Here is a 19459-nt window from a genome sequence, read left to right on the forward strand (position 1 = left end):
CATTATATTCTTACGTAGCATTTTAGAAACTGCCCCTGTTACAGTATCCTTTGTCAGTAAAATGGGGAAGTAATGGATTTAAACGCCATGATGTTCTCTGGGTATTCTAGTATTTATCGAGCTTCACTGCATGTCATCCATGTGGTTTGTCAAGTGTATACCAACTTGCTGTCATGATACTTCAGTTTCTAATATGCACAATCCCAAGTCTGTAGTTAGAATTCACTGTCAAATCCAGATATGGCTAAAGGGAAGAGATCTGCTTTTCTTAAGATTTCAGCCCAAACTATATACTATTGCTTACATGTAATATAGGTGCATTTTCTGTATCCATGTAACGTGTACCCAGCATCACAATACTAGCCAAAGACTCAGTTAGGATTCATAAGGGTTAGTGGAACACCTGCAAAATATGATTGTATTTGCCCCCAGAAATTAAAAAGACACTTTTTTTAAAAATCAAGAGCATAAAACTAAACATAATGAATCTTTATTGTTCATTGAAAGAGCAATATATTTACCAGACCTTGTGATTTAAAAATAATCTGCACTCATTTTATTGAGCACAGCAGTCTAAAAGTTCACATGGTGAGAGCCCTTTATTGTGGATGAATTGTGACTTGTATTAAAATGTGAATGCGTCTTATTAAAATAGGTATTTTTGCATCTCTAGTGGTCTAATTTCAGAATTTACAATATTTGTGTCACTAGTGAGAGATGGGCATAATATCAAGCCACTGATGGTAAACAAGTTTCATTCCGAGTTAAAGATTGAATAGAGAGAGAGAAATTCAAAAGAAGTCAATTGAGGACATGACTTATGAGAACAATGAACTTAATTTGTCTAGTGCAAAAAGCTGGTGCTAAGAGAGAACATTACAGGACAGAATATGAATTATGAATATTAGAAAGGAAGCAATGAATTACTGAAATTCAGCATTAGTAATAAAATAAGGAACTGTGAGCTAAGACTAGAGGAGGACGAATGTATCTAGGACAGGGATGGGCAAACTGGTCTCACTGGTTACATCCAGCCTGCCAGACAATTTAATCCGGCCCTCGAGCTCTCACTGGGGAGTGGGGTCAGGGGCTGCTCCACGTGCATGTGCCACAGCTCCGCACAGCTCCTGGCAGCAGGAGCACATTCCCCCCTCTGGATCCTATATGTAGGAGCAGCCACGCAGCTCTGCCCCGCCCCAAGTGCCACCCCTGCAGCTCCCATTGGCTGGGGACTGCAGCCAATGGGAGCTGCGGGGCTGGTGCCTGCGGACGTGGCAGCTCGCAGAACAGCTTGGCTGCACCACTGCGTAGGAGCTGGAGAGGGGGACGGGCTGCTGCTTCTGGGAGCCGTTTGAGGTAAGTGCCACTTGGAGCCTGTACTCCCTCCTGTGCCTCAACTCCGTACCCCAGCCCTGATTCCCCTCCCACTCTCCAAACCCCTCGATCCCAGCCTGGAGCTCCTTCCGGCACCTCAAACCCTCCTCATCCTCAGCCCCACCCCAAATCCTGCACCTCCAGCCAGAGCCCTCACCTCAACTTCCTGCCCCAGCCTAGAGCACTCTCCCACACCCTGAACTCCTCATTTCTGGTTCCATCCCAGAGCCGGCACTGCCGACCAGAGCCCTCATCCCCTCCTATACCCCAAGCCCAATTTCATGAGCATTCATGGCCCGCCATAAAATTTCAGTATCCAGATGTGACCCTCAGGCCAAAAAGTTTCCCCATCCCTGATCTAGGATGTTAGAGAAAACCTTTAGATGGTGAGAACACTAATAATAATTGTGTCACAATCACTAGAAATTTTTAAAGAAGAGTTAAGTAGGTTTTGATCAACCGTTAAATCCTTTTTCCAGTCTCCCATGGTATGGTTTGTTTTTGTGGACCACAGCTGGGAGTGTTGTACACTGCAATACAAGGTTTAAATATTACCATTTTATAGACAAGTCCCCAAATGCTTGAGCAATGACCTTATGCCTAGCAATTGTGATAGGCTAGAGCTGCTCTGCTGTCAGTCTCTAGATTCATGCAGTACTTTGCTGTGTGCAAGAATTCCTTAGCTCAAGATTTTTCCTAGAATCAGGGCCTGAGGGAAGTCTACCTTTTCAGGACGAGCGTTAAGTGCTTAAATCAGTGCCTTATGGAAGTCCTTCTTAAGGGGAAGTTTATTGTGCACTATATATTTTAATTGATCAATCCTTGACCTTTTGGGGCCACAGCTCTTGGAGTTGGTATATTTGTGTGGTGTGGGAAAGTTTGCGTCGTTGTTGTTGTTGTAGCAGCTGTGTTGGAAGGTTGTTGGAGAGATTTTGTTGATGGAGTGGTTTGCTTGATGACTGTTGGGTTTACCTTTCTGTCCCATCAGTTTAATGATATTGGCTGTGTGCCTGGGCTAGTTGGTTTTTCTTTTAATTTTTTTAATGTTTTTTAACTCTGTTTTTTGCGTCTGTTAGATGTCTTCAAATAGCATCTTTATAAGTTGGTTAAATAGTTGGGGATAGTGTAGTGCACTGGCAGGTGGAAGAAACATTTACGGAGGAAGCTGTGGTAGAACATTTAATATTTTATTTTTACAGGGCAGATGTTAGTGTATTGAAAAACAACTGGACGGTAGCTCAGTGTTCTGATTTGGGTAAAAGTCTCCACATGAAGCAGAGATTCTGTTAACTTTGTGGTAGCTTGTGGCTCAGCTCATTGTGGATGTAAATTGGATGTATGGTGTGTTTAATTTACAAGAACCAAAACAAAATCCCAAAGAAATGGATTGTGCAATTAGAGAAACTCAAAGCCACTTGAAATAAGAGTGAGGTTGGGTTCTACCCAGATACGTGAACTTCAGGTCAGGACAGCGAAATCTACACAGACACAGGCTGATTACTGTTCCCATAGCTCAGCCCATTCAGCCAGTCATCTCAGACCATCAGATCCCAGTTTCTTGTAAGACCTCCTCAGAGATTCAGTCATATAATTGTTGTCCTGGATATGGGTAGCTCTTTTCACAGGTCTCTGGAAATGAAAAGGGGATGCTGGGTGCTGGGCTTACCCCTTAGAACCTCAATTGTGTGCAGAAAAGGATCCCTACCTTATCCATCATGGAGAAGTTTTTGGTGCCGGGGCTTGTGTGTACTGTGACAAAGTCAAGCGAGAGGGCTGCAAGAGAGTGCTAGAGAATCTGACAGTCACCAGAAACTGCTTTCAGACAGATTTACAGGTCTTCAATAGGTTTCTGTGACCTGGAAAGCAGATATGTTAGACTAAGAATGTTAAAGGTCCTCTTCCCTACTAGCTGAGAAGGGGTTACCTCAGGTCAATTAGGGACATCTGAATCCAATTAAGGGCTGCCTGAGACCTTTTACAACCCCTCCTCTTGCAAGGGAAAGAGGGAAGAGAGAGAGACAAGCTGCCGCCAGGCTAGTGGCAGCATGGAAAGCTGCTCCAGGGTGAGAGGCTGTGCTCCTTCTCATAGGGGAAACAGCCAAACCTGAGTTTCCTGGCTAACCAGCACCTCAGCCTCCTTTACATTGGAAGGGAATAGCGTAATCATGAGCTCCCTGGCCTAAGAGAGACACTTCAGAATCCCTAGAGCGAAGCCTGTAGGGAACCCTCTGCTATTTAATGTGAAGGATGTAGGAATGCCTGCCATGTTTTATGAAGATTATATGTTCCACCCGTTTTTTTAATTGTCATCATGTGGTTTACCGGATGAGAATAAACTGTTCATTCAAGTAGCAGATACTTGCAGGAAAAGGGAAAAATAGCTTCAGATAGCTGCACTTACCAGTGTCTAATGGAAAATGCATGTCATTCATTTTTTTTAAATTTCCCCTCCAACCATGCACAGCTCACCAGTCTGGCTTGTAACTGCACAAGGGGATCTAAGTGGGAAAATGGGCACAGAGAACCTGGGATGGATAAAAAGACTACTGGTCACAAATCCCCAAAGGGAAGACTTGCAGATACCTGAACCCAGCTGAACCTGCTGAGTAATCATGGTTGGCACACAGGGCCTGAACTGGGAGTGGTGGGTTTCCATGCTGAGAGAGGTGAAAGTGCATGCCTGGCAACCTGTGTAGTGTATTCCAGGAGACTGGAGAGGGATCAAAGGTGCACCTAGCCCTGAACTGAGACATTTAAAACACTAAGGATTTGGAAATGCTAGTTACGCCTGCTTTGTAGCAAACCTGCTGCCAGTGGGAATAGGTCTGTTTCAGAAATCCCTGTTCTCTGAGGGTTGGTTTGGATATTCCCTGAACCACTTTCCGGAACTGAAGAAAGGAATTGCCTTTTCTGGTGGTCCCTAAAGATCCTAAGGAGGAAAGCAGCAGTGAGTTGCTCCTATGGAACCATGGAGGAAGCAGTCTAACCCCAGAATGGTGGGAAGGAGAGGAGAAGAGAAACAGTCATGGCACCTTGAAGATGCTTAATGTTAAAAGCAGAGAGGGATAGACAGTGGTGCTCACTGAAGGTTTATGCTCTAATTAGGCACTTAGACAGCACTCGTTATCCCAGCAAATGAACATATCTATTCATTGATGTCTTTCTCTCTCGGTTTAACTCTTTATTTTTTTTCTGTGTCTTAGTAACATGACCCTAGCAGGCAGAAATGCCCACTGTGATGGCTTGGGTCACAGAAACTCCTTTGGGACTGCCACCTGATGTGCTGAGACTACCTCTGAGCCCGTTTTCCCTGTCAGCTTGGGACTTCAGAACCCTGCCTTGTTGAGCCAGACATGCTAGCCTGCTGCAGCACAGACTCAGGTCTGAACCACGTCCTCCAAAAGCTGCAGACTTAACTGAAAACAGCTTAAGAAGTGCTCCTGTCTCTAGCACCGCAGACGACCCAGTGGTAGTCCAAACCCCAAATATAATCTGTTTACTCTGTATAAAGCTTATACAGGGTAAACTCATAAATTGTCCACCCTCTATAACATGATAGAGAGAGATGCACAGCTGTTTGCTCCCCGATTATTACTTACTCTGCGGGTCAATAATAAGCAAAGTGATTGTATTAAATTATAAAAAGTAGGATTTAATTGGTTTCAGTAATAACAGACAGAACAAAGTAAGTTACCAAGCCAAATAAAATTAAAACATGCGAGTCTAAGCCTAATCATTAAGAAAACTCATTTACAGATAAAATCTCACCCTCAGAGATGTTCCAATAAGCTTCTTTTCACAAGATTAGACTCCTTTCTATCTGGGCCCATCACTTTCCCTTCGTACAGTCCTTTTTCTAGCCCCCTTGTTCTGTGCACACCCTTTTATAGCTTTGGCACAGGGCGGAATCTTTGTTCTCTCTGTGGTCCCACCCCTCTTCTAAATTGAAAAAGCACCAGGTTTAAGATGGATTCCAGTACCAGGTGACATGGTCACATGCCGTGTGAGACCCAGTCCTTATTCTTCCTGGAAGGCGTGCAAGTAAACAGAGCCATCTACAGTCAATTGTTCAGGTTAATGGGAGCCATCAAGATTCCAAACCACCATTAATGGCCTACACTTTACATAATTACAATAGTTACCCAGGAGTTATATTTCATATTCTAGTTTACAGATACAAGAATGATACATTCATACAAATAGGATGAACACACTCAGTAAATTATAAGCTTTGTAATGATACCTTACAAGAGGCCTTTTGCATGAAGCATATTCCAGTTACATTATATTCACACTCATTAGCATATTTTCATAAAATCATATGGAGTGGAACGTCACACCCATCTGTTTATATTTGGAAATAATTTTGCATTTGCACAAGGATGTGCCCTTTACTAAGTCTCAGTTTATTAAGTAGCAAACTATAATATTTTCCAGAAGTAAACAAAGTGAAATATCTCTGGAGATTATTTTGGATCTATCAGATTTATATAAAAAGAAATTAGAGAGGATTCAAGGAGGTGTAGTGGTCAGACCCAGATTTGGTTTAGACTGCTTCAGCTTCAAACTTGTCATAATAGCTAGATTTTTAGGTATAATGTGTTGAAATATTCCAAGGTTATTGTGGGATATCAGTCCCAAATGATACAAATTTCACCAAGATGAGCTGTTCATGTAAGATTTCTACGATTCTAACCTGACATCTCAGTAAAATAATGGTTCTTGCATGATTTTGGTTCCATATGACCATACATTGGGAAAAAACCTATTTTTCAGTTTCGTATCTGACCCGAAACCAAGTGTGGTGATGGATTTGCATCCACGTATCTGAAATTTGAAAAGGTTCAGATTGGAGATACGGTTCTTAACGTCCAAATTATCACTTTGGGGGGATTTTGTGTGGTAAAAACTGATTTCATTAAAAGTCTTACTGAAGTTACAGTAAGTAATGCTGCTCTCTAAATCAGTTTGTTCAGGCAGATGTGATCATCTCAGGACAAATATTTACTGATCTAAAGTCCACATGTTCAAAATATATAAGCTATGGGACAGTATGGGTGTGTATTTGCAAAGACGTAATATGTATCTTGTACAATAACACCTCAGGATAACCTTTACCTTGCTCTGACATCAGTGGGCTAACTTCATCCCCCAAATAAGTAGATGAAACTTGTTTGGCTTCTAGGGGACCTTTACCAGCTTATTACAGCACAGAATTTCATCCAGTGGGTGTAAATCAGGGCATAGTTTGTAACTTAGGCCTAGATTTTTAAAGATATTTGTGTTGCTGAGATCAGTTTTGCAATGTCTAACTGATTAGGAGCCTAAATCTCATTTTCCTAAGTGATTTGGGTCCTTAGGAGCCTACCTCCATTGACTTATAATGGGATTTAGGCTGCGAAGTGCCTACAGACCATTTGAAAATGAGATATAGGCTCCTAAATCAGTTATGCACTGCAACACTGAGCACAGCAAGGCCTAAATGACCTTTAAAAATCTGACCCCTAATCTAATTTGAAAATATATATAGTTATAAAATTACATATCGTTTGCTCAAAAATTTTGTTTCCTTTAAAAATTGATGTTAATTGCTTTTGGTCATGACCACAAGTTACTATGTAACACTGTGTTGAATGAGTTGGTATACTCAGTGCGATTCGCAAAAACACCATCACAGTTAGTAGAGGGGTCAAGTTTATGGGCCTCCAAGTCAGGCTGAATGGATACTAAAGCAAAATTAGAGAGCTTGCACTGCCTCTGCTTGTGATTCACCCTACTTGGTGAAGAACTATATTATTCCAGTCTTTAGTGCTGTCAGCGGGGCACTTTTGATGAGCATTAAAAGTAAAAACAAATCTGGAAGCATTTCCAAAAGAATAAGAAGCAGCATATAGACTCATTCCAAGCATCAACTTTAGAATGATGCTCCTTAGGTAAACTGGAACAAAACAGTTGATACATATGAGATACTGTGTCTGTGCAGTTAAAAGTACCTTATTTCTCCACCTTTTTCGCCATGTAATCACTGTATTGTGCTTGCCGAAAATAATTATTGGCATAATTCTCTCTAGAATTTTATGATAGAAAGTTCTAATTTTCCTAACAAAAACTAAATTGTTTGATTCCAGAATTTAGGTGCATGTTGTATAGGCTAAAGTCATAAATGTATAAACAGTATATGATATATATGTAAGAAGGAGAGGAAGGAAGGAAAGAGAGAGATGTTTTCTTGTACCTTAAGGAGTTACTGCCTAATTCATTAGGAAAATCACAAACAAACAAGCTTTGAAAGCCTGGATTAGATTGGATTACAAACTATACAGATTATATCGGAAAACATGAGCCTCAGAAAATCTCTCTTCATTGTGGCTGTATCACATGCACATACTCATGTGAACTACAAATTGGACTTCTTTACCTGCTCAGCTGTATGTTTAGAACCAGAGGCATTAGCATTTCTTTAGCGATTTTCTATAAGGTAGTATTGTACTGCAATTTTCTACTGTATCTTTCTGGTTTTGATCTTCTGATACAAAAGCATAGTGTTGCAATTTTTGTTGCTGAGAACAACTACTGTGCATTGTTTGCTAGGTACAATACAAAGGAAATGTGATCGTGTGTGAGAGCATTGCTAATGTATTATGTTACTGTACTGTGGGCCTCTTGGGGAAAGTGACTTAACATTTCTCTGAAATAATTTTACTAGAATTATTACTTTATTGCTGACAGTCCAATAACTGTCAAAATGACTTTGTGCACCAGCAAGAGAAACTTCTTTTTATTTTTTGATAATTTGTTACTGCTTCAGTGGAACCTGTTCAGAGCCTTCCAATCCTGGGGTGAGGTTCTGTGCTATAAAATTGAGATACATCCTGATTCTAGGCTTCTCTGGAGGCTGGAACAGTCCCTGACTTAATTTAGATCAAGGGTGCCAACCTGAGCCTGAGAAGGAGCCAGAATTTACCAATGTACATTGCCAAAGAGCCAGAGTAATACGTCAGCAGCCCTCCATCAGCTCCCCCCTGCCCCCAGTGCCTCCCATCCTCCAGCAGCCCCAACAATCAACACCTCCTCCTACATCCCCACACCTCCCAATCAGCTGTTTCATGGCATGCTGGAGGCTGGGGAGGGAAGGGGAATGGAGGCGGAACAAGGGCACTGCAGGCTCAGGGGAAGGGATGGAAGGGGGGGGCAGGGCCTGTGGCAGAGCCAGGGGTTGAGCAGTGAGCACCCCCCTGGCACATTGGAAAGTTGGCACCCGTAGCTCCAGCCCCAGAGTTGGTGCCTATACAAGCAGCTGCATATTAACTTCTAAAGAGCCGCATGTGGCTCCGGAGTCACAGGTTGGCCACCTCTAATTTAGATAACCCTGGGGGGCTGTCCAAGTTACCTCAGCTCTTGGGCCAGAAAGATGCCTAAAATCTCTGTAGTGTTGACTCCTCTTGCCTCCTATGTTTGTTAAAGGGTCCTCAGAGAACAGCTTTACTTCTGCTGTGCCTGTGCCAAGGGAATTCTCACCACTCTGCTTATGTCCACGTTCCCCGTTCCCTATTCCCAGTCCCTCCTCCCCCCCCCTTAGCAAGGATGATTCCAATTTGCCCTCCACTTCCTGTTTGACGCCAGTTTATATAGTAATATTCTCAGCTATACCTTAACCAGTCATTTTACTGAAATTTAACTAACCAATCCTAACAAATTGTAGTATACTGTAATTCTCTAACCAACTATATCCCACTACCCTAATTAACTTATACCTAGCAAAATTAGTTATACAGCAGACAGAAACAATTAGAGAACCAGACAGATTAGCAATAGAAAAGTGGGAGCCATAAGGATAAAACACTACAGAAATGAGGGTTTCACAACCACAACCATTGGTAAGTGATTTTTTGCCAAACAGGATGGGGGGCAGATAGCTCAGTGGTTTGAGCATTGGCCTGCTAAACCCAGGCTTGTGAGTTCAATCCTTGAGGGGGCCACTTAGGGATCTGGGGCAAAAAATTTGTACTTGTTCCTGCTAGTGAAGGCAGGGGGCTCAACTCAGTGACCTTTCAGGCTCCCTTCCAGTTCTGTGAGATAGGATGCTATTAAACTAAGCTTTCATTAACCATCTTAAGATTTGTTTCTTTATCTGGTGGTGATGGACAGGATCATCTTCCTAACAGCCTAATACCACCTTATTTCAGTGTGGCTGATTTGGAATGTGAGGATGTGACTGTACACTTCCCAGTTTATCACTGCCCCTGCTGCTTAGCCAAAGGCTTTAGCTTAAGAACAAGGCCTCAGACTATCCTACTGGGAAAAGGCCCATGTGATTTTGATTCTTTGTTTTTATACCCCAGTAACTAGCTACATGATAAAAATATACCAAAGTTCTTAAAGTATAGGCTTATACAGTCAGGCCTGAATATCTGTATTCTAACAGTAGTTAACTCCCTTTCACTTCGAACTGCTTTGCTGAATCAGGTCCTAAAAGGAAACCTTACACAGAGCTGTAGTGTGTCAAAAGCTGTTTTTTAAAAAAATAAAAACACCACTGGTGCTACATTTTACATGCGTGTTGAAATTACCATAGTTAAAGACAGTTTCTGCACATTTCTTGGGAAGAACGGTGAGACTTGGCAAGCTCTTCTCCAGAACTGATAGGCTAATGGATAGGCACTCCAATGATAAAATCCTAGTGTCCCCATCTTAACATGTACTGTATAAAGAAAAAGCATTAGGTAGCTACCTGGCACTGGAAACATTTGTTTTGGCTTTCACTTTCTTTGCCTTTCACTGGAATGCTGCCCTTTTATTTAAAGTAACATAAAATTGAATTTACACAATTAGAGGGCATAAGTCGTATGCATTGCAAAACTAAATTACAGGCAGTCCTAAATAAATTTCAGAGGTAGTTATAATTGAGGCCTTGTTCCAGGGAAGCATCCTTGTAAGTACACCCTTCAATTCCAGTGAAATCCAAGAGTTACTCATGCTTAAATAGGTGCCCTTCCTGAAATAAAGATGGACATAACCATGTGCTTAAATTCTTTTCTGAATTGGGATCTGGGTTTGTATGTAATATTAAATCTAGAATCTTTTTTCCTTTATTGATTTAAATTATTATACACTAAGCATTAAACTGCTCATCAACAAGCATGCCTGATTCTAAACTGTGCAGTTAATGTATTTTATTTTAGACATATTTAATGTAATTCTACACACAGCCATAATTACCTAATTTATGATGATACTGAAAAGGAGTCATGAATATGTGTATGCTATTCTTTAATGAATACTTATTATAGAAAATTGGAAAGCACCACTGAATCCAAATGTAATAAAAGGAAAATAGTGTAATATCACAACCAGTTGACTTCAATGTTTTCATCATAAAGTTGTGAAAAATCCAAGAAGTCAGAAAATATATTTATATATAAATAGCTTCTTCTGTTGGTAAATATGATTTAATGAAAGCATATTTAGGCTGAGATTTTCAAAGGAGCCCACAAGATTTAGGTGCTAAACTCCCATGAAAAGTCAGTGGAAGTTGGAGGCCTAACTTCTTTAGGACTCTGACAATTCCAGCCTTAATTTTTAAAAAGTACTGTTCTGTAGAACCCAAAGTTATTGTGTTAAGAAAAAAATTGAAATAAACATAGCTTTAAAAGGAAGGACTTGTATTTCTATCAGTACTGGCAAACTTTCCAAATGTAGTTAACCTTTACATTCTCATTTGTTTCTGCAGGATTGCAGCATTCCAGAAATAGAGTTTTGCCTGCAAGCTGGAACAGAGGGGTTTCCTGTCTGCATACAGAATGCAGTTGCCAATTTAGAAGAACTGGATGTTAAAAGCACCTTTTACATAATTGTCAAGTCAGGAGTGTGAGTATTCTTTACTAGTAGTTTGTAAGCTGGTGGAATGACATAGCAGCAAAAAACACTTGCAGTCAAAAAGGATTTTTCTTAGGGCATTATATTTATAAAAACAAGTTAACATAAACTCCGTAGTTTGTTTCAGCCCACTTCTGTGATTCCTTGGTGTGCAGCCTGACTCTCTCAAAGGCATTCTCCCTCTGTTTCCCTATCAACCAGTCTTGTACACCTGTATAAGTAGAGGAGGAAGCTCAGATAAAGTCAACTTCTTGTTCACTGGAGACCAGTAGTGTCCTTTTACCCAACCACACTGTTAAAAGCACAACAGTGTGATTGAATTCCAGAAAATAAATATTGCCTCAATTAAGCACTCCTGAAGCAGCAACTGTGCCCTAGTCAGAAGGGCTATGCAGAATGATCCAAATCCAGACTCCCTCACCAGTCCAGTACTTTGTGTGTTTAGCAGAGGGAATATGTTTGTCAGGCAGGTGCACAGAACTTCCCGGTCCTTTCGTTCTAGAGTGAGATGTTTTTCTCCTTTCCAGAATCATTATGGAGTGACAGGAGTCATTCCATGATTGGGGTTGAAGCTAGCTTCTCATTATGAATCTAGCTTCCCTGAGGTTCACATGCAACTTCTGATCCCCAGGCAGAATATTCTTGTGAAGTTTGGAAAAAAATTAGAAAATGAGTTTTAAAGCTATGAGGAAAGGAAAGGAGAAAAGTGTCTTACCTACAGTAATTTTTAATTGCTTACAATTTTCTAGATAGCAAGTTTTAAGCACTTGATACTCCACGTGCATATAAGCCCCCACCTCCATTCTTCATCACTGTCCACTAGTCTCCTATCCCACCTACTATAACCCACCTAGTCTTTCCCCACCTCACCCTTACACACATACTTCCTTTTGACATGAGAGTCTGAAGGAGAGAGCCATGCTTCAAAGATCTTAATGTCAAAATAAGAGCTCCTAGTTTTCAAATAAATGTAGTGAATGAACATATTCTAATAAGTCTGATGCAAAGCCCAGTGGAGTCAGTGCAAAGATTTCTATCTTATTTTGAATCATCAGTTCATGATAAATTTTGATGCCAGTGTTGGTCTCCAGATATTTGTAGTCATCAGTAGTAATCATTAGGTTTTGCTTATTCACAGTATAACAAGATGGCCTTTTATGATAAGTGACCAATGTTTTCTTGTCTTATTTCTTCTGAGTTAGACATTGAAGGAATTTTAAATTAATTTTCTAAGATTGTAGCAACACGTTCAAAATCCTAATGTTTAAATGTATTTTGTATTTAAGATACTTTGTGTATCTGGTGCATATTATCTAGCCCTGATGGATAAAATCAAGAAAAGAATGTACGCTCTTAACATATTTAATTGTTTTAAACAAGTCATTTATTTTTCTCATTGCTATAGATGGCTTGCCTATTCAGACCCTAATTACAAAGGAGATGTGTTAGTTTTGGAAGAAGGCAACTCACCATCTGAAATTTCTGCAGCAGACGTGAAATCTCTGCGTCCCCTAAAAATGGTGAGGTGGTTGCGATTCTCTGAATGATGCACCCCATTTAATGATTTCGTCTAAAGATAACTTTGAGTTGAATATTCGCTTTACAGTTTTTTAGAGATTTTTGCATATGTAACATACATGTCATACAGTGGTGTATTACAGTGCATTTGCCATTCATCTGAAAAGTTGCTACACTACCACCTCTGTACATTTAGAGCTCTCAAATAAGTCTGAGAAGGCTATATTACTTGGCACTGGGAGAAGAGATAGGTGCATGTTTGCGGCTCATACCTCTCTCAAGTGGGTCAAATCAGAACAGTCCAAGATTTGGGAAAGTTAAAATTGGGATTTCATATTCCCCATGTTTAGGAGTTTTTGGATATAGACTGTGGGTATGGTCTATTATAGATACAAAAATTGGATCCAGTTCTGGGTTTTCGGTCCATCTGCAGTTTGGATGTTGTGGTGGTGAACTGTGTTGTTGCAACACATTGATAGTGCGGATTGTGACAGCAAATTTCTGTAGAGGTATAATATTCTTCTTTTCTTTTCAGTGCAAACTTCCAGAGCTTTGGCAATGTTCAAGTCAGAAAGGAACACTGGGTTCCTCAATGCAGTAGGACATCTTAGTAAAAGAAAAACTTGTGTCAAGATGATGTGGATTAAGTGTCTCTTTAAGTAAGACCCAAAAGTTGTGCGTTTAAGGTTGTGCAATTTCTGTTGGAACCAACAACAACTGGTTATAAAAGGTTCTTCAGAAAACCTTTGCATACTCATGCAGCTAGAGTCTGCTGCAGGTGCCAGGTCAGAAGAAATAATAACTAATCAAACTGCCTGGTAATCTTCCTGTGACTACGCACTGTATAGCAATCTTGATACACACGCAGCCTAATACTCCTTTGATGGACAGCTTGTGGATATAAGCATGGAAAGGGATGGATACAGATACAATGGCGTGTAGCTTTAATGTGTACATAAAGGTTCCAAAAGGAGATTTTCAAAACTACAAGGGACAGTTACGTGCCCAGCTCCCACTGAAAGTCAGTGTGAGTTGTGCACCTGCCTTCCATTTCTGCTTTTGAAAATCTCTCCCTTGTTCTGCAAATATGTTGAAGGATTACAACAATCCTTGGCTATCGTTTCCAGTATTGGAACATTGTTATTCATATGCGATGTTGTGCCTCACTTCATAGATGGCTTACATTGTTCTCATTCCTGGGAATATACCCATCAGCCTGTGTTCTCGTGAAATAAGTTTTGATGTAAATAACTTTTTGATATACAATCCCTACTGCTTTAAGAAAACTTGTAATATATGTGGTACAGTTTTAAAAGTTACTTTAATTTTTTTTAATCTGATCAGTGGTATAAGTGAAAGACAAATAAGTAGTAAATACTTGTATCTATAGTACAAGTTAAGACAAACATGTATGAAGTGGTGTTTGGTTTTTTTTTTATTCAGAGGCTTCTAAAAACATTGTGTTTCTAGATCATTTTTATAGGTGTTCCTTGGTTTTGTGAATTATCAGTGTATTTAAATGTCAGATTCAACACAGACTGGAATCATCTAGTATAGCTGCAATAACTGCATACTCCTCTAGAGTTATAAAATGTACACATATGGAAATATAATTTCAGATTTTATGTAATTATTTATGTGTGTATTTTATATCTTAGGGTGGACTAAAGGTACAAATGCCTATGAATGTTAAGGTAAGTACCAAACATGCGGCCAATAAAAGATTCTGTGACAGGGAGATCCTGACTTAAGACTACTTCCTTTTCTTAGTGAGGAAAATATCTCTTCTCTATTGTCTGTGGAATATTCGATTAGACATTCTGCATCTGCCCACTGCCTAAGAACAAATTCTGTGATGCTACACAGCCCAGAAGTTACATGTGCTTTGTGAGACATAAAAGTAGCAGGATTTTTTTCCAAGATAACTGAATGTCAGTTGTATGAAGAATTTTAAAGGAACTACAGTCTAAAGTGAGTTTCTCCTGGCTGACACATCCACAGTCATCAGTGAACAAAGGACCCCTTTAGGTCAAATGTCTACTTCACCACATTCAAAAAATAAGAGAAAGGAAGTACACTCTTTCCCCTTCCCTTCTCTGCAAGAATCAAATCATGATTGGGAGGGCCCATCTTCTGAAGCACATTGGGGTGTATGTGATTGGAGTCCAACTGAAGGGTGGGAAGGGAGGCCAGAAACGTTTTTCTTTGCTTTTGCTCTGCCCCTCCCTCACCCAGTTCCCCACAGAAACATATATGGCCCCAGTTAACTTATTTAAAAAAATAAAAAAACCATCTATAGCCTGGCCAATTGCAGGCCAGAGCCATACCCGTAGAGGGAGTTACTCTAGCACACAGTGCATGTGACGCTGATGAAGGGTGAACAGGTGAATCCAGAATGAGAAACCGTGCAATGAAAGAGGTAAGGAACCCATAGAATTTTCCTGCACTGAGGCAGCTCTTCAAAGCCCAACAATTTTTTTTTACTGTACGTCCAGTGGAGGCTGTCTAGTGCAGATCCATCAGCTTGGGTGGAAAGGCCTTGGATATTTTCTACTGGATCAGGCTTATGCTGTCTCATTATCACTCAGCTCAAATGAAACTCTATGAATCTAGCGTATTTCATGGATTTTAAATATATGGGGTAAGATTCTTACCCCTGCTTGCTTCTTTACACGGAATGAAAAAGTCTGGAGCAGCATAAAGATTTAAGAGCCCCAGATCCAGCTTTGAGACAATTACCATGGCAAAGGATTTGAGGAACATAGTCATAAGATTGCTCTCTGAGAACACTCTTGCAAGTCTCAGTATAGGCAGCCTGGGAAGGGCATACTGGGGCTAGCAGCAGGGCTAGAGCACATAGCACTGCAGAGATTCTAGGTGGCCTGGGGAAGCTGCCTTTACCTAGGGCTTCTCACATGGAAAATGTTATCAGCATAACTGTACTGTTTTAGTTATACTGCTAAAACTCTGCATGTGGCCACTCTTGTTCAAGTGAAGGTGTCCACACAGGCAGTTATAGTGGTATAATTATATTGGTATAACTATACTGATAAATTTTCCTATGTAGAGAAGCCCGTAGACAGCCTGCTAAGGCTGTCAAAATCATACCAGGGCTTGTCCAGACCGTGGAGCAACCTGCAATCAGGAGGGCTCAGGAGACACAGAGCAGAATTCCCACCATGGTAGCTGCTGAGAAAAAAATTGCATTCCTCGACAATGCTGCACTATGTGTGTCAGATTTAAGTTTACTAAAAGTTGAAGTACTAAATACATTGTTTCAAACCAAATTCTCCAGATAGTAATATATGAGAAAAAAGATTTTGGAGGATGGGCCAAAGAGCTTTCTGGAAACATTGATGCTGTCCCAGCACTCTTTAGAAGTGATGAGGATTTCCAGGGAATTGGATCAATACGTGTCATTGGTGGAGTGTGAGTATATTTTATTTTTGTATTTAATGTTCACTATAAATAGATAAATGACAAATTACTCTTTATAAGTAATCTAATTACAATCAGGATTTCAAAAAATAAACCACAAACATCTATGTCTTGGAACAAACATTTGTGGAGTGTCTATACTAACATATGCACATGTTAAATAACAAGGTAATTGGCAATCAGTTAAGGTGAGTTAAATATAGTATAGACAATATCTTGTGTGGGCAGGGGAAGGAGTGGATTGACTTCTGGTTTTTTAAATCTTAGACCTTGTCTTCACTAGGAAAAAAGGTATGTGTGTAACTTGTGTTAGGTAATGCGTGGTAACTGACGCTAAGTAAAATCCTAGTGAGGAAAATATAGACAAGGCAGTTTGTGGTTTTCACATAGGTTAACACGTTGAAGTAAACCTTAGATTCCATACTCCTCCATTTGATCTACTAACTCATGTAAAAGCTGTAAAGTGTTTCGTCTTCACTAGGATTTTACTGTGTGTCGGTTATCCATGCATTTGCTAAAGGTGTGTTAACAACTCATTTTCTTTTCCTAGTGTAGATGTACCTGGGATTGATTCTGCATTGTTCTGCCCATTATATAATTATTTACAGTTGTGCAAACTGGGTATAAAAAGCTACCATTCCAATTTGGTAGCATTTTAGCATACTTTCCATGGTTATATAAATGACTGTCTTAACATGTAGAGACTGAGGACATGTCTACATTAGAAATGCTACTGTGGCACAGCTGCAGTGTTGGAGTGTAGATACTTAATACGGTGAAGAAGGGGTTTTCAGATCACTGCAATAAATTCATTTCTCCGACAGGTGGTAGCTAAGGCAACAGAATTCTTCTGTCAAGCCCCAGTGCAGACACTACTAGGTTAGGCTGGCTTAATTACATAGCACAAGTGTAGACATGCGGACTCACCCCTGCAGCGCCTCCTGCTGGTGACTTCCAGGAATTAGCTCATTCCAGCTCCAGAGCGCCCTTTGCAGGCCGGTGATCTGCCTGTCCTCTGGACCCCAGTGCCCCTTTAACTGGGGTGCTGCCCCCTGGCAGTACCCCACCAATCTGGGTGTCCCCTCCCTGAGGAACCCCCAACCCACTATCCCCACTTCGCCTCAGTTTTGGCTACTGCCCAGTCTCCATCTAGCCCCCGTTCACTGGGGCAGACTGCAGTATCAGCCACTCATCATAGGCAAAGGGGTTTGGACTGGCTGCCTTTATTCACCTTCAGGCTGCCCCTCTGCAAGCCCAATACCTAGGTGGGCATAGAACAGGGGTCTCAAACACGCGGCCTGAGGGCCGCATGTAGCCCGTCAGGTTATTTTCTGTGGCCTGTGAGGTCCTCACGGCCTCCCTGCTCTCCCGCAGCATTTACCTAGAGTGGCTCTGACCCGGCACACACCGTGGGGCAGAGAGGCTGCTGCCTGCCCTGCCCCTGTGCTGCTCCAGGAAGCGGACAGCACCTGGGGGAGGAGAGGCACAGGGATGTGTGTTGACGTTGCTTCAGGCACCGCCCCCAGCAGCTCCCACTGGCTGCAGTTCCCCATTCCCAGCCAATGGGAGCTGCTGGGGGCGGTGCCTGAAGCAACAGCAACACACACCCCTGTTCCCTCACATTCCCGCCGCTTCCCAGAGTGGCAGGGTGAGCAGGCAAGCAGGGAGCCTGCCCTGCCCCCGGTGCACGCTGGGCCAGAGCCCACCCCCCGAACCTCTCCTGCAGTCGAACCCCCTGCCTTGAGCCCCTTGCTGCACCCTACGCCCGACCCCTTGCCCTGAACCCCCTGCCGCACCCTTCCTGCACTCTGATCCCCTCCTGCACCCCACACCGCAACTCCCTGCCCTGAGCCTCTGCCATACCCCTCCTGCACCCCAATCCCCTTCCCTAAACCCCTGCCTCACCCCTCCTGCACCCCACACTCCAGTCAGAGAGAGACTGCTGCTCCTGGCTTCTCTGGCCTTCTTATAAGACCCAGTTACTTAGTTTGGGGCGTGACCCCAGCTGCAGCCACTTCCCCCAGTCAGCCAGGGTTTTACCTTGCCCAGCCCCAGCCCTCCGCAGGGCTTTTCCAACCCCTCCAGGGTCGGAGTAGGTGCTAACCCCACTACAACAAGGCGTGAAAATTTTTCACAGCCCTGAGTAATGTGGTTATGCCAACCTAACTCTGTAGTGTAGAACAGCCCTGAGAGAATCAGGCCCTTGATGCATGTCCCAGGAGCTCTCTATAACAACTAACCAACCCACTGTTCCTTCAGCCCCACCAAGTTCTGCCACTTTATCTAACATTGCATTAAAAGCCTATAAAAATGAAGGTTCCTGCTAGAGAGATCAGCAGTGAAATAGCTGGCAATGACATTACAATTGTCCTCAAGGTTTCCAAGTTAACTTCCATTAAAAGGATTTGGATGGTATGCACCTTATGCAGTTATTATTTCATGTTGTTTGGAGGGTTTCACAAGCACTACGTTCATAGAAAACTTAAATGCCAATACCTAAAGACACTACTCAAAGACATTATGGACCAGCTCTCTGGAAAACTTCATATTTTAAAAGTTATTGTTCTGTCTAGTGTGTGGGTTATTTTTTTTTACAATAACTTGAACAGCTGAACTAATCTAAACCAAATGTTATAAAAAATAAATCCATTTTTGTCTGCCAAACTTCAGCCCTGAAAAAATTTGTACAGCAGTTGTAAATCCTTGCAGGAAAGTTTTAATGAAAGAAATACTCAGACCCTTTGCCATTGTTGAATGAGCTGGTGTTGCTGTAATGTGCATATTGTAAACTCTGTCTTGAATGTTAAAGCTTAACTGACAGTACTTGAGTGTACTTTTTTAAATATCTTGTAAGTTTGATTAATCTAATTTGAATGGGAACTTTTAATTCCACATCACTTTATAGCACAACTTTTTGAAGCCTTGTAAAGCTTCTTGTGCTATTGTGCACTTTTTCAAAGTAAAATTAATTGAGAACACTCAAAATTCATGCAGAAATTTATTTTTAATCTGGTGCTGTTATCTATTCAGACTATTTTTAAATGGTACAATTCCCTGCTTTGCAGTACAAAAGTATTTTACATATGCATTATTTTTATACGTGTTCTATTTTATTGGATTTAGTATTATCTCTTGGTTAAAGCAGAGGACACTAACTCCATAGAAATCAATGGGAGTTTTGCCATTGACTACAGCATGGCCAGGATTTCACCCTGAATCTCAACATTCCCAGGATAGGATGTTGGTTTGGCCA

At 41.4% G+C, this 19459-nt stretch overlaps 1 protein-coding gene across 3 annotated transcripts in view; it reads left to right on the plus strand.

Annotated features, from left to right (window-relative positions):
* CRYBG3 (crystallin beta-gamma domain containing 3) overlaps positions 1-19459 on the plus strand; it is a 135904-nt gene that overhangs the window by 73906 nt on the left and 42539 nt on the right. For 2 of the 3 annotated variants that reach the window (XM_075072861.1, XM_075072862.1), the window contains exons 8-11: positions 11105-11241; positions 12656-12770; positions 14427-14462; positions 16064-16197. In XM_075072861.1, the coding sequence (XP_074928962.1) occupies positions 11105-11241; positions 12656-12770; positions 14427-14462; positions 16064-16197 (422 nt within the window). Of the gene's footprint in view, positions 1-11104; positions 11242-12655; positions 12771-13316; positions 13428-14426; positions 14463-16063; positions 16198-19459 lie in introns of those variants that run through there. The other variant, XM_032805037.2, reaches the window with a different exon arrangement.

This window comes from Chelonoidis abingdonii, chromosome 1 (assembly GCF_003597395.2).
Source record: "Chelonoidis abingdonii isolate Lonesome George chromosome 1, CheloAbing_2.0, whole genome shotgun sequence".
NCBI classification, from domain to species: domain Eukaryota; kingdom Metazoa; phylum Chordata; order Testudines; family Testudinidae; genus Chelonoidis; species Chelonoidis abingdonii.